The sequence below is a fragment of the Coenobita brevimanus genome, chromosome 100 (assembly GCF_032717465.1).
Source record: "Coenobita brevimanus isolate Jiangsu-jjx chromosome 100, ASM3271746v2, whole genome shotgun sequence".
Lineage (NCBI taxonomy): Eukaryota > Metazoa > Arthropoda > Malacostraca > Decapoda > Coenobitidae > Coenobita > Coenobita brevimanus.
This window is the reverse complement of record NC_137053.1, coordinates 30639428-30655130: the sequence shown is the minus strand read 5'-3', so window position 1 is coordinate 30655130 and position 15703 is coordinate 30639428. Positions and strand designations below refer to the sequence as shown.

Sequence of the window (15703 nt, the reverse complement as noted above, 5' to 3'; positions counted from 1 at the left end):
CACACTCCTTGACCTCATCCCAGGTTTTTTTCAGTTTGCCTCTTGCATCCCTATCCCCAGTGTTCACATTTCTCTCCTTCAGCACACAAAATCTCATCCTTCATCCTCTCAACATGCCCAAGGTATCTTCCTACCCCTCCTCATCACAGCACCAATATATTCAAGTTCCATCCTTACTTTTCACTGTTTGATCACAATCCTAGCTTGCCCAGGCCTTGAATTCAAGGATGCACTACACATCTATCTAATCATTGTTATTTCTGTACATTTGAGCCTAAGAATATCTTCTGGTACACTTCCAGTGCATTACATGTCCCTCAAATAACAAAACTCCACACACTCAAGAGATTTTCCAGTAATATCAATCTTTTCATGCCTGACAATCTCTACATGCACTCCTCAACACACTGCATGCAAGAAATCAATATTACTTTGCAGTCTATCTCTAATACCACTACATGTCTAATGCATCCACTTATCACAAACACAAGATGGATGTACTTTCCACACCCCTGTGGCAAACTGAACATGGCCAGATTCCCTGCGCTTTGATAGTACCACCGTCAGCCCTAGACATCATCGCTTGTTTTGTCCGCATTTACTCTCAAACCCTCGTGCCCCATTTTGTCTCTCCATTTCCTAGATCTTTCCTCTGTCTCCCTTTCACTCTCTGCAGTCAACATCAGGTTACCAGTATACAGCATTTCCCATCAAAGTCCATTTCTGATGTCACGTGAGAGAGCACCAAGCACCATCACAAACAGTAAGGGACTCAAGACTGACCTCTGATGCACGCCAACATTCACGAAAAACCTGTCACTCAGATCTCCATTCACTTTCATATGGGTGCAAGCACCCACATACATAACCATTACCACTCTAACTAGCCACTCCTGGACTCCAAGTTTCCTATTGCCTACACCACCACCTCCCTAGGGACTCTGTCAAAGGCTTTCTGCTAATGAACAAACTACAGCTCCCTTTTCTTTCCTATATGTTTTTCCTGAAGCTAATGAATATGGCATCAGTGGTCCCTTTGCCTGGCATAAACCTACACTGCATTTCATCAATATTCACTCTTTCCTTTATTATACCTTCTAGGACTCTCCATTACCTTCAATATCTGGTACAAAATTTTTATGCCTCTGTAACTTCCACTTTCCAGGGCATCACCTTTCCCCTTAAACACATTTACAATAACACTTTTCAGCCAGTCATCTGGGACAATACACTTGTATCTTATAAAATTTATCAGAGCAGTAACTAAACCCACTCTTATACAGTATCTCCAGAGGCCTTTAACATTTCAGCAGTCAACCCAGACACATCCACTGTCTTCCCCAACTGCAACCCGCCTATTGACTACTGACAGTAGCAGCAAGGATCAAAGGCCAATGGCCAAACACTGGCTCTGCTGATTCTAAACTTCCCATAATCCAGTCAAACTCCATATTCAGCAACCGTTTATAATGCTGTCCCCAGGTGTCTTTAATATCCCCACTGTCGACCACTACCTTTCCTTCATCATTCTTCACAACTGCACCTGTGGTATTTTTGCTTTCCCCTCTTTATCTGATTTGCCACTTTAAGTACCATATTCTTCCTTTCAGCATTGTTTAGGTTATACAGTAAAAGTATCTGAGACTCAGATTTTGCCCTGTATGCCTCCTGTCTGATGATCCCTCATAAAAACTGTTAACTAAAATGCTACTGCATCTGATGTCATACAGTTGTATTGTAAATAAAATATATATAATTTCTTATAACTGGATAAAGTAATGATTGTGATGTATGAAAGCTAATGTTCCATGCATTGAAATTCAAAGACATGGAACTTTGCAGAAAGAAAACATGCATGTGAGCATGTTGGAGTGTTTATAAACAATATGGCTATAAACTATATGATTTCATTAATTTCCGAATGATTGCCGGGAAGGATTGTCAGTATAAGAAATTTTGGCACAGAAGGGCCAATGGATATGGTGGTGTGGGTGTTCTGGTTATGGAAAAATGGGTGGAATATGTCATGAACATAATGAGAGTAAATAAAAGGATTACAGTAGTGAAAATTTTGTTTATATTGGCATATGCTCCACAGACTGGCTTAGATGATATACAAAAAGACAGAGTCTGGGATGACTTAATATGTGTGGTAGATGTATGGGGGATGATGAGATTGTAGTCTTGGGATGGGACTTAAATGGGCATGTAGGTGAAGTAGCTCCAGGATATGAAGGGATGCATGAGGGACTGCATATGGTACAAGGAATGTGGAAGGGGAAAGGGCACTCAAGTTTGGGGAGGCAATGAACATGATTGTGTGCAACATGCATTTTAGGAAAAGAGCTAGTAGATTGATTACACATGAGTCTGCAGGAAATAGTGGCCAGATAGACCATTTCCTGGTCAGAAGGGCTGATGGGGGGTTGGTGAGGGATGTTAAATTATGGTGAGTGAAGAGTATGTGCAGCAACACAAATGATGTATGTTACAGTGCCTAAGGAGCAGGTGGTGAAGAAGAGGACCTATGCACCTAGGAGAAAAATATGGAAGTCGAAAAACCATGCAGTAAGGGAGGCCTTCTACTGTATAGCAAGGCAAGTAGAGTGGTGGCTAACAGGAAGCTGTTGACAGAAGTGTTTATGAACAGTGCAGAGGTCTCAAGAACAATCTCCTGAGAGTTAATGATTCAATGTGTGGATGGACAAGGAACCCCCCCCCCCAAGACATAAGGTAACATGGTGATGGGATGAGAGAGTTGAAGCTACAGTTAAGGAGAAAAAAAGGCCTTGTCCGGGAATGGAAAAAGGGTGGTAACACAGAGGAATACTTGGCTGCCATGCACAGGGCTAGAAAAGAGGTATACAGAGTAAAAAATGAGTCTCTGAGACATTTACTGGATGATGACTGGTAGCAAACCCTTCTCTGTATCCTCCTACTTTATATTCATTTCAGAGCCAAAAGTGGCTGTTGTGTATAAGTTCACAACAACATACCATGCTTTCCTGTTCCTGAACTTGAATCTTCTGAATTTTCTACTCTCTGGTTTTGGCTTTCCTCTCATTCTCTGACTAACTATATCTGTGCTGTTTACTTATTCCCTAATTCTGCTATGAATTTTTTTTTTACTATCTTGCTTCTAAAATGGAATACATCCTATCAATTTCTTCTTTCTCTCCATTCTAGGAGACTTCAATGTTCACCACCACCTTTGGCTCTCCTCTCCTTGTACTGATCCACCTGGTGAACAGGCTTACATCTTTTCTATCCTTGACCCCTAAAGTACTAATCTCATCGATCGGGCTTTTTGCGCAATTTCTTAAAAGGACGAGCAACACCGTTCGTGCAACATCCACAAAAAACTGGCGGCAGCTGGCTCCACTCCAACTGTGACGCAGATGGCTTCTAACCAATCGGAACTAAGTGTTGGACACACCGGAGGGGGGTCCCAGGCCCATACCCAGGCGGTGGGGGGTGTACCCCCACCTCCCTCTCGCCACGTCCCTCTACTTCACTACCTTGTTGCTACCCTACCTCCCACCACTCTTTCGAACACCATCAACACTCTCACACCCTCCTCATGCATCCCCCCCCCTCCCATGTGGATCTCCCCATGACTGGGGGAGAGTATTTCCCCCCTACTCTCCCTCCTGTCTCTGTACTTCACTGGGGCCCTTCCTTTGTGTCTTGTGGTGGTCTCCTCCCATCCCTCCATCCCCATACTCCCCCTTCTGGCCTTACCACCATCCCCAACCCCCCACCCCAACCCCCTACACTCACCCCCACCCCCTAGCACGCAGTATCTTTACCGCCCCAGCAGCGAATATTGCGTATTTTTTACGCTTTATGGCGCGTGTTCTTGAATCATTACCTGTAATTTATTCATGTCTTTGCATACAGAAATGCACACCACAATTATTTTAGCTGTCTTTATTCGAAACCCACCCAAAAAAGCAATTTTATTTTATGCCGACGCATGCAAACATGTTGGAGCCTTCAAAAATGAAACGAAACGAAACGAAACAAAACGAAAGCTAGCTAGATTAGACAGCTCGGAGGGGAGGGGAGGAGGGAGGGGAAAGGGGGGAGGGAAGATTAGGCGAGGGGAGGGAAGGGAAGGGAAAGGGAGGGAGGGGACTGGAGATATGGGGAGGGGAGAGGAGGGGAGGATAATTTTTACTATTTATCATATTTTTATTAGGGGGTTCATGACATCTGTGCTGGTAAGGGGTTGGCAATAGCCAACACCTACTTTTGTCATAAGATGATCCACCGGTATACATGGAGAGTAATGAGGAGGATGGATGGTGAACTTGTTGAACGAAAGGCAATGATAGACTATGTGTGTGTGGATGAGTGAATGAGAAGACAAGTGTTGGATGCAAGGGTGTGGAGAGGGTGGGGGAATGGAGTCTCGGACCATCACTTAGTGATGGCCAAGGTAGAGCTGCAAAGAAAGTGGTTGAGGAGACGAAGGGGAAGACAGGAGGAAGCAGCTCCTGTGAGAAGAGTGGAGAAATTGCAAGATAGTGAGAAAAGGACAGAGTATAAGAGCATAGTGGAAGAAAGATTGGGAAGGTATGAGCTAGAGCAGATGGAAGGGGTGGAAGACGTATGTAAGATATTCACGGAAGAGATAAGCGCAGTGTGTGAGGCGGTTTGTGGAGTGAGGAGGAGATGCAAGGGTGTGCAAGGGACAGCATGGTGGAATGATGAGGTGAAACGAGCTGTGGAACAAAAGAAGAAGGCATATGGTGAATGGTTGGCGAGTAGAGGTAGGGGAGAAGATGAGAGAGAGAAGAGAGAGGTATATGTGAGCAGGAGAAGGGAGGTTAAGAGACTGGTGAAGGAGAGTAAGAAGAAAGTGGATGAAGAGTTTGGGAGGAATCTGAGTGTGAAATGGAGGGAGAGTAAGAAATTGTTTTGGAAGGAGGTAAAGAAAGTAAGGCAGTGTGAAAGGGGAAATGGTAGGGGAGTGAAAGATAGGAATAATAGATTGTTGGTGGAGAAGAGAGAGAAATTGAGGAGATGGAAGGAGCACTTTGAGGATTTGTTGAATGTAGAGAGTGAGAGCAGTGTGAGTATAAGTGGTTGGGGAATGGCTGGGAGAAGAAGAGATGAGAGGAGGGAGGAAGAGATCAGTAGGTCGGAAGTAGTGGAAGCGATGAAGAAGATTAAGCTGGGAAAGGCCCCGGGAATTGATGGAGTGTGTGGTGAAATGCTTAGGTATGGGGGTGAGATTGTTGTGGAGTGGATATGGAAGTTGTGTAGATTGGCTTGGGAAGAGGGAAGGGTTCCAGAGGACTGTCAATCAGGTATAATTGTTCCTCTGTACAAAGGAAAAGGGGAGAGAGAAGTATGTGGTAACCATAGGGGTATTTGCCTTCTTAGCGTGACTGGTAAAATATATGGTAGAATACTCATTGATAGGGTTAGGCATATGACAGAGGAGCTAGTTGGAGAAGAACAAGGGGGATTTAGGAAGGGAAAAGGGTGTGTAGATCAGATATTTGTTCTAAGATGTTTAGTGGAGAAGTATCTAGAGAAGGGAAGGAAAGTGTATGCTGCCTTCATGGACTTGGAGAAAGCTTATGACAGAATAGATAGGCAAGGTATGTGGAAGGTATTAAGAATATATGGAGTGGAGGGGAAATTGTTGAGTGCTGTGAAGAGTATGTACGAGGGAGCTAGGGCTACAGTGCGAGTGGATGGTGAGCTGAGTGAGTTCTTTGATCTCAATGTGGGACTGAAACAGGGGTGTGTGATGTCTCCATGGCTGTTTAATATATATATGGATGGGGTTGTAAAGGAGGTGCAAGGTAGGGCAGTGGATGTGGGGGTGGCCCTAATGAATGAGGGTGAGATTTGGAAGCTTCCGGTGTTGCTGTTTGCTGATGATACAGTATTGTTGAGTGAAGATGAATGGGAGTTGCAAGGTTTGGTGAATGAATTTGGGACAGTGTGTAGGAGGAGGAAGCTGAAAGTTAATGTAAACAAAAGTAAAGTTATGGTGTTTGAGAGGAATGAAGTCACAGAGTGTGCAGTGAGGTTGGATGGTGAGGATATGGAGAATGTGAGTGCATTCAAGTACTTGGGTAGTGTGATAAGTAAGGATGGAACTTTGGGGGATGAAGTACGTGAAAGGGTACAGCAGGGAAGAAAGGTTGTTGGTACACTGAAAGCAGTGATGAGAAATAGAGAGGTGAGTATGGAAGTTAAGAAGTCACTGCATGATGGTATTGTGATCCCTACCCTGACATATGGAAGCGAGGCGTGGACCTTGCAAGAGGGGAACAAGTCAAGAGTGAGAGCAGTGGAAATGAGTTACTTGAGAGGAGCATGTGGAGTGACATGGAGGGACAGGTTGACGAATGAAGAAGTGAAGGAACGTTGTGGGGTAGATGTGGATGTGGATGAAAAGATTAGGAGAAATACACTGAGGTGGTTTGGACATGTGGAGAGAATGGAGAATGAAAGACTGACTAAGAGGGTGTATGTAGGTGAGGTGGAGGGAGAGAGAGGGAGGGGTAGACCGAGGATGAGGTGGAGGGATGGAGTTGAGAGGTATATGAGGGAGGGAGGGGTGAGTTGGGGGGAGGGGAGTCAAATGGTGGGTGACAGAGTGACTTGGAGGCATTTTGTCTGTGGCCACCCTTTGCGGGATTAGGGCGTCGGGCTATAGATAGATAGATAGATGACCATTTTCCATAGCTAGATTTGACAGCTCGGCAGGGAGGGGAGGAGGGAGGGGAAGTTAGGCGAAGGGAGTGGAGGGAAGGGAAGGGGAGGGAGGAGATTGGAGGTATGGGGAGAAGAGAGGAGAGGAGGGGAGGATAATTTTTACTATTTATCATATTTATTGGGGGGGGTTTGTCACCATTTTATTTTTTTCTAAGCACATTACAATGGTTTATAACATCAATACACACCAAAAAAAATTGACTTTGGTGATTTTTGTACGTATTTTTGTGAAGAAAACGGGTGCGAGCGGTGTACAGTAACCCCTCCAATATCCGGATCAATAGAGCCATAGGCAGGTCCGGATAGTGGTCCTGTCCGGATATTGGGCCCCAGCTTATGGACTAGTACTTATGGACCCTAACTCTGAAAAACACCTATACAACTCCCTCTGGACATGCATTGCACCTATTTAAGACCCAAATCACACCAATAAGGGACATAAAAGACTGAAATAAATGCAAAAGAACCATAAAATGAGGTTTTAGAGGTGAGTTTATACAATATTAAGCATTCTGGGTACTTACAAGTCCCTTGGTCTTGGACTGGTTTGAACCGCCAGTTTGCAGTCCACAGTTAATCCTCTGCACTCTAAATTCTAATTTCTTAACACTGCACAACACTGTAAATTCCTGTGTGTTCTAGTGGCAAGGTATTGCAGTTTATTCACTGTTTATTCACAAAAAACAAGCACCTGTGGCTTGCACTGTTATGAGTATCTGCTCTCCATCGGAGTTAAGCTGTGACTGTTGATGTTGGTGGGGTAACAGAGTTGCCAGATCGCAACAGCCACATTACCAATCTCCTCAACTTTCATTGTCAAATATAACTTTTCATTACCAAATTCGTAAAGCTAGCATATATTCTTCACTAATTATATATACAAGTGGAAATACATGTAATCACTCTCGTTATAACTAACACCATGTTGATTATTTTCACACTATGTAGGGTAGCAGATTAATCAGAGAGAGCAAACAATCCACCATCTCCATCCTGTGTATCCTCATACATGTGAAAAATCCATTTGGTAATGCATTATTCTAATTCGTTACCAAACGAATTTTTCATTACCAAATTGGCCCACACTTGGTAATGAAAAATACCAAATGGCAACCTGACAGGGGAGGGGGGAGGGGGAGGAAGGAAGGGGTGAAGGGACCATGGTGTAACAGCTGTTTGGCGCCAGGCGGGAATTTCAAATTATGGGAGGGAAAAAAGTCAGATTTTTTTCGAATTTTTTGCAGTTATTGGCCCATTTTGGGAATATTGGATCCCAGGAGGATTATGTCCGGTTAGTGGGGATGTTCGGATATTGGGCGTTCGGATATTAGAGGGATTACTGTACTTTCTTTCTCGCCGGGGCCGTGACGGGTGACTATTATCAACTTTGACGGGCCATAGCTCGGTAACTATCAGATCTAGGTGGGTGGGGTTTGTGTTTTCAGGTGTGTAAATTGAAGCTCTATAAATCGGGCATAAAACTTTTACCCTTTGAGAAAGTCGAAAATAGGCCTGTTTTTTGCGTCCTTTGGGGCAGTCGAGGCTGAAGAATTGCGTACCCTAGGGATTAATGACCTATAGCAGTTTGTACAGCACCCTACCTGTATCCCTGACCACCTTGGAGAGAATTTCAACATACTTAACTTCTTGCTTACAACGAATCTTGCTTACACTGTTGATCCTTCTTCTATTTTGGGCTCCACCAATCACAACCTTATCACCTTAACCTGTCCTATTGCTCCAGTAAGGCCTGTGGACCCTTTCAAGAAGTGACGGTTGTGGCACTCTGGAGCTGCTGACTGGGAGCTCCTCAGGCAGTACTTCTTTGATTTTCCCTGGAATGATTATTGCTTCCATGGTCGAGAGCTATCTGAGTGTGCCTTGCACATTACGGAGGTTATTCTCTTGGGAATGGAAGCATACATTCCATTCTCATATTCTATGACTAATCCAAAAAAAACCCTTGGTTTAATCATACTTGTCCTAATGCTGTCCACAACAAGGAGAAGGCCTACAAAAGGTACCGGAGCCAACCCACCCCTCAATCTCATATCAATTATGTTTCTGCCCAGAATCATGCTACAAAATAATTTCATCCAAACTAAATGCTCTGAACTCTCCAACTTGAATTCTTTCCACTCCTTCTGGCATCTTGCCAAAAATCATTCTAACAAAGTTACTTCATCATCTTTCCCTCCTCATTTCCACTTTGATGGCTCTGTAGCTATTTCTTCTACTGATGAAGCAAAACTCTTCGCCCAGAATTTCTCCTCCAATTCCACCTCAGACAATTCCAGTGCCACTCCTCCATCACTGTCCCCCTCTGGCTGACATTAAAATGTCTTCAACTGATGTATTTTCTGCCTTGGCCTCAATACTAACAAGGCATATGAGCCTGATGAGGCCCCTCCTGTTGTCCTCAAGAACTGTGCTTCTATGTTTACACCATGCCTAGGTAAACTCTTTTGTCTTTGTCTGTCAAGTTGCACTTTTCTTCTTGCAGGAAGTGTGCTCTAATTCAGCCTGTCCCAGAGAAGGGTGACCATTCCCAACCCTCTATCACCCAATTGCGCTAACACCCTGTGCTTTAAAAGTTTTCTAGTCTATTCTCAGCAAAAAATTTTTTGAAGCATCTTTCCTACTACAATCTTCTTTTTTATCGTCAGTATGGGTTTCGCCAGTGTAAGAAGGTTCCAAATCCACAAGGTAGAAAACAGAATATCTCACATTATTCACACATGAAACACCAAAGGAAACTCCGAAGTAAAACCATACATTTATTTACAAATTAATTAAAGATACTGAAATACCAAACATTATCAATATTTAAACCCTCTAGAGACTTTCCCCCAGGTCTAACAAGTCCCATTAATAAATTTATGAAAAAACAAACAAGTAGCGATTAAACTCCCCCTGAAGCTAGGCAGAGGTGAGGATACTGCGTATGGTAGCAGATAACTCCGGGAACAGTAGAGAAGTGGTATGCCTGCCATTCAACACCGCTACATGGCAGCACAGGGACGACCTGGGTGAACTCTCGCATGGTGGGTAGAATGGATGCCTCACCGACCCGGCCCTCGGTAGGTGTAGGATCCTTAGTGCCCCAAATTTGATACAAGTTAATAAAATAACAAAGGTACATAAATTATGGCTCTTCTGGGAAGGAACCAAGGACCTACACAACAAGCAAAAAGCCGAGTACAAAAAGGAAATCATAAAGTTCAATATTTAAGTCTAACAATAAATCAGTAAATAATGCCAATGATATAAACTCAATCAATAATATACACAGTACATGGAAAAATAAAAGAATATAAAAAATTCTTAAAACTCTAGAGCAAATTCACAGACATTTAACCAAGTTTCATACAGAAGACAGAACCAAAGCAAACAGAAGAATGATTAACTTTTACCTTAGTCCCGTCGATCTGCTGTTTGATGGTAGAGTGAATTTAATGGGTCACAGACGCCCTTATATAGCCTTCAGTCAGTTCGAAAATTCTCGTGAGATACATAAAGCAAAGTTAATGAAGCAAATGAAACAGTAAGTAAACAAATGAAACAGAACAGGAACTTAAAAGATAACGAGACGAGACCAAAATAAAGGTCTATGAAGCTTCAATTACTTAATATTGAGATTTTAAAAACGAATTACTGACTGTAAAGACTTACAAATGAAACGCATTGAATCTTACCAAATTAGGGTTAATATAACAGTCGGGGATAACATACAAATATTACAATAATTATTACAATAATTATTAGGCTGTTTTTCTTGGCCCTTACATGGCTCCCTCCAAAGGTATCTACCCAGGGGTAGATACAGAAGGAATATATAAATTAAATATACAACTCCCCCTCCCACCATAATGAAGACAATTATAATTCGTATACTAGGACTAGTCATGGTTCAGCCGATGGCCCGACTCAGAAAATCTGCACCAACATTATCTTTCCCTGCTACATGTACAAGCCGAAATCTAAATGGCTGTAATGCTAGGGCCCACCTGAGTAATCTGTCATTATTTCCCTGAAACTTACTTAGATATACTAGGGGTTTATGATCCACCTCAAGAATGAATTCAGTTCCTAACAAATAATATTTAAACCGGTTAACCCCAAACACAATTGCTAGACACTCTCTTTCTATAGTGGAATACCTACGTTCTCTGTCTAGGAGCTTTCTACTGGCGTAAGAAACTGGGAATGGCTTATTATCTACGTACTGGAGCAATACTGCACCCAGTCCATAACCCGAGGAATCAGTTCTAAGGATAAAAGGCAATGACAGGTCAGGAAGTTTAAGAACTGGGCCATCAGCTAAAACAGACTTAAGCTTCTCAAAACACTATAGACTCTGAACTCCATTCCAAAGGCTCCTTCACACCCTTTCGTAACATGTCTGACAAAGGTGAAGTTAAGGATGAAGCATGTTTAATGAAATTTCGGTAGAATGATATCAAACCTAGGAATGATCTCAAAGTTTTCTTGGATGAGGGAGGAAAAACACCGAGAACTGCCTGAACCTTATCATTAACAGGTCTGATAGTTTGTCCATCTATAACAAAGCCTAGATACTGAATGGTCTTTAACCCAAATTTACACTTATCAGGCTTAACGGTTAACCCATGTTCACGGAGACGAAGTAGAACTGCACACACAGCTGCAACATGACTTTCCCAATTATTAGCATATATCATCACATTGTCAAAATAGAAAGAGACATTCTCCAAACCTGTCAATACAAGGCGCATCAGTCTAATATAAGTGGCGCAGGCAGTAACCAGTCCAAAGGGCATACGACAAAACTCCATCAGGCCTTTATGAGTTGGAAAAGCAGTTAATGGTTTGGCTCTATCTGTAAGAGGGACTTGGTAATAAGCTTTGGTTAAATCTAATTCAGTATAGAATTTAGCCCCAGAAAACTTGTGTAGATCATCCTCTAGCTTACACATTGGTTCTGCATGAAATTCGGTAACTGCATTAAGAACTCTGTAGTCTATAGCCATCCTATAGGTGCCATCAGGTTTCTTAATCATGACCACAGGTGATGAATGGGATGACTGAGAGGGTCTGATAATCCCTTGGTCTAGGAGGTTTTCTACTTCCTCCCTGAACTGAGGCTGGAGGTGTACAGGAATGGGATACAATTTGGGTTTTAGTCGTTCAGTAGTACAGAGAGAAATATCATGTGATAAAGTAGTGGTATACCCTGGTTTGTCAGACAAAACATCACCAAACTCTTCAATGATATTCTTAACATCCTCTTTCTGGTCTGGAGTCAGTTGCTCATTTATGTTTAAATCTAAAATATTTGATGGTGTACCAAGATCTGGAAAGGTAGGCAAGTCCAGCTCAGAATCCATATTTACCTCTGCCTTTGTACATAACTGAGAAACTAAAGGCTGATCATCAAAAGTTAATCCGGTTTCCTCATCTAGTACATATGCCATGGAAACCTGCGACCTACGATGGTACTTCTTTAAGAGATTTGCATGGTACAACTTTGGCTTACCCTGTTCATCTATTAGGTAATTAACCTTATTCTTACAATCTAAAACTCTGTAAGGTCCTTTCCAAGACATTAATAATTTACGCTGTTCATCAGGGAGCAAGACAAGGACTTCATCTCCGGGTTTGAATTTCCTATCTTGAGTTTTTACGTCAAAGTAAGACTTGTAATTCTTGGCACTGATATCAGCATTCTGAACAGCAATCTTGGCACAATCTTCTAATTTATCCCGAAGCTCAAGCACGTACTGATATAGTGGTCTATCACCACTCTGTACAGATTTATCCTCCCAAAGATCTCTAAGTACTGACAAAGGACCTCTTACCTGTCTACCATACAGGAGTTCAAAGGCAGAGAACCCTGTGCGATCACTGGGCATTTCTCTCATGGCAAACATCAAGGGGGGAAGATACCGGTGCCACTCTTTAGGTTTGTCCTCACACACTTTTCTAAGGGAAGCTTTCAATGTGGAGTGAAATCTCTCTATTCTACCATTTCCACTAGGGTGATAAGGAGTAGTGAAAAGGGGTTTTACTCCTAACAATCTATGTAATTCCTTCATTAAATCAGATTTGAACTGTTTGCCATTATCAGAAAGTATTTCCTTGGGAATGCCTACTCTGGAAAATATGGAAATTAAAGCTTCTGACACTGCAATAGAAGAGATATCTTTCAGGGGCATGGCTTCAGGAAACCCGGTGGCAAAGTCTATCAAGGTAAGGATATATCGATGTCCTTCAGAGGATGGGGGATTTAAAGGTCCCACTAAATCTATGGCTACCCTGGAAAATGGCTCAGTCACGATAGGCATAGGTTGGAGAGGTACTGGTTTCACACGACCCTTAGGGGAAAAACGTTGGCACTTGTCACATGATCGGCAATAATCCCTTATGTCCGAGGTGAGACCTGGCCAGTGAAACTGTTCTTTGATACGGGTCTCAGTCTTTCTATGTGAAAGATGACCTGCAAGAAGACTTTCATGAGCTGTTGAAAGGACAGATTTCCGACAGTCAAGGGGAACAACTAGAGAAAGTTTTCCCTCTCTGTCTGGTTTCTTTGCCTTAATACATCTCCTGTACAAAAGTCCATCAATATTCTCATACCTGAACACGTTCCCATCTTTGGTTTCCTCTGTCTCACCTGACGTACTCTTCATCCTGACAGTGACTAAACTAGAACAATTTTGTTGAAGATTTGCAAATTCACTAGGAGTAACTTTTAAGGGCTCAATAGAGGGAGTTACCAGGGGATGGAGTTTCCTAGTTTTAGAAGATCGAGTTTGAACAGCTTGCACACACTCTGTGGTATCAACTGAAGCTGTGGGAGATTGGGTCAGTTCACTCTGTATAGGAATGGTAGTTTCATGAGAAGTTAATTTAGGTGAACATGGAACAGGAACAATGTTTCCAGTTGATACAGTAGTAGATGGATTATCAAGCTCAGTCTGCTTTACTCCAGGGACATTACCTATTAAAACACTGCAAAATTTAATAGGAGCTCTAATTACTTCTGTCCACCCTTCATAACAGGGGCAACGTAAATAACACTTGACCTTAGGGAAAGTGTCAACTCTACCCAGATAATCAGCTACTCTTACCTTCTCACAGTGTGCTACATCAACATCAGGAAGGACTTCCTCAGACACTATGATACCAGTACAACCAGTGTCTCTAAGAATAGTAGACACCCAGGCTCCGTTAACTGTACCACAGAACATGTACTGGGAATAATTATCGAGGTCACCAAAGCAAAACCCCATCTGTACTTGTTGGTTGAGAGGAGAGGCATTACTTTTAAATCTTAGAGGATTCTTGGGACAGTTAGGACGAATATGGCCCTTGTCACCACAACCGTGACATGTCACATTACTAAAATCACCTTTACCACGATGAGTCTGTGTAGGCTTAACATTGCTTTGGTTAGTCTCTTCAGCAGAAGGCGATTGTTTGTAACCAAATTTCTTCGGCTTACCCTTCACAAGAGAAGATCTCGGGTAGGCACGATGGGCAGAAGTCCAACTATCAGCCATTCCGACTGCCTTTTCCAAATCTTTCACATCACTCTCCTTTAAATACATCCGTAGCTCTGGTGACACTGAAGATATTAGTTGATCTAGAATAATATGAGATCTCAGTGATTCAAAGTCTTTCTTCACATCACACGCTTCTAGCCACTGGTCAAAAAGACGTCCTATTTTTATGGAAAAAAGTTCATAAGTTTCACCTTCCTTAAGGCGGGCTGCTCTAAAATCCTGCCTATACCCATCTGGTGTCTTGTGGAAGCCTCTTAGCAGTGCCTTCTTTAACAATTCATAATCACTAGTTATCTCATCTGACAGACTAGTATAAATGTCAACACATTTGCCAGTCAATACACTACCCAATCTAGCAGCATATGTCTGCTCATTAATATTCAATAATTTGGCAATTCTCTCGAATCTGATTAAGTACGACCCAATATCTTCACCTTCACGATACACTGGCAAGTTGGGCCTTCCAGCATAGTCATAATTATCAATGGGCTGACCTGAGCTTGCATTTATCTTAGCTAGTTGTAACTCATGTTCTCTCTGTTCCTTCTCTCGTTTAGCCTCCCTTTCTCTAGCCCGTTCTTCTCTGGCATTATTTTGAGCATTAATTATATACTTTGCTACGTCATCACCAGTGAGACCTATTTGTTCTGCTTCTGCCTTAAAAATTTCTATATTAGGATCCATGGTACATAATAACCAAACTACGCTACATTAACATTACCAAGACAAAGGGCAACTGTGGCCAGTTACCCTGACAAAAGAAAAAAGATTAATCAAATGACTCTACATTACCCCCATCAAGACAAAAGGGCAGCTATAACCAAGTACCCTGATGAAAGAGAGGGGGTGGTTTGTCACTTCCGGGCCCCAAGGACAGTGACAGGCCTGATCTGTTTACCGGACCTTAAACATAAATAAATGAATAGTAAAGTCCAAGCTCCCTATGGCCTCCAAGTGTGCATAAGTGTGAGAATCCTGGCGGGGTCGCCACTTGTAAGAAGGTTCCAAATCCACAAGGTAGAAAACAGAATATCTCACATTATTCACACATGAAACACCAAAGGAAACTCCGAAGTAAAACCATACATTTATTTACAAATTAATTAAAGATACTGAAATACCAAACATTATCAATATTTAAACCCTCTAGAGACTTTCCCCCAGGTCTAACAAGTCCCATTAATAAATTTATGAAAAAACAAACAAGTAGCGATTAAACTCCCCCTGAAGCTAGGCAGAGGTGAGGATACTGCGTATGGTAGCAGATAACTCCGGGAACAGTAGAGAAGTGGTATGCCTGCCATTCAACACCGCTACATGGCAGCACAGGGACGACCTGGGTGAACTCTCGCATGGTGGGTAGAATGGATGCCTCACCGACCTGGCCCTCGGTAGGTGTAGGATCCTTAGTGCCCCAA

General features: G+C 42.6%; 1 protein-coding gene across 1 annotated transcript; it reads right to left on the bottom strand.

The window, feature by feature from the left end:
• Positions 1-12889: 12889 nt before the first annotated feature.
• Positions 12890-14969, bottom strand: LOC145414615 (uncharacterized). Its single transcript, XM_080284142.1, has 2 exons — positions 13851-14969; positions 12890-12904 (listed from the first exon to the last, which is right to left on the bottom strand). Exons 1-2 carry the CDS (start codon positions 14967-14969, stop codon positions 12890-12892), a joined length of 1134 nt encoding a protein of 377 aa, XP_080140268.1.
• Positions 14970-15703: the final 734 nt, after the last annotated feature.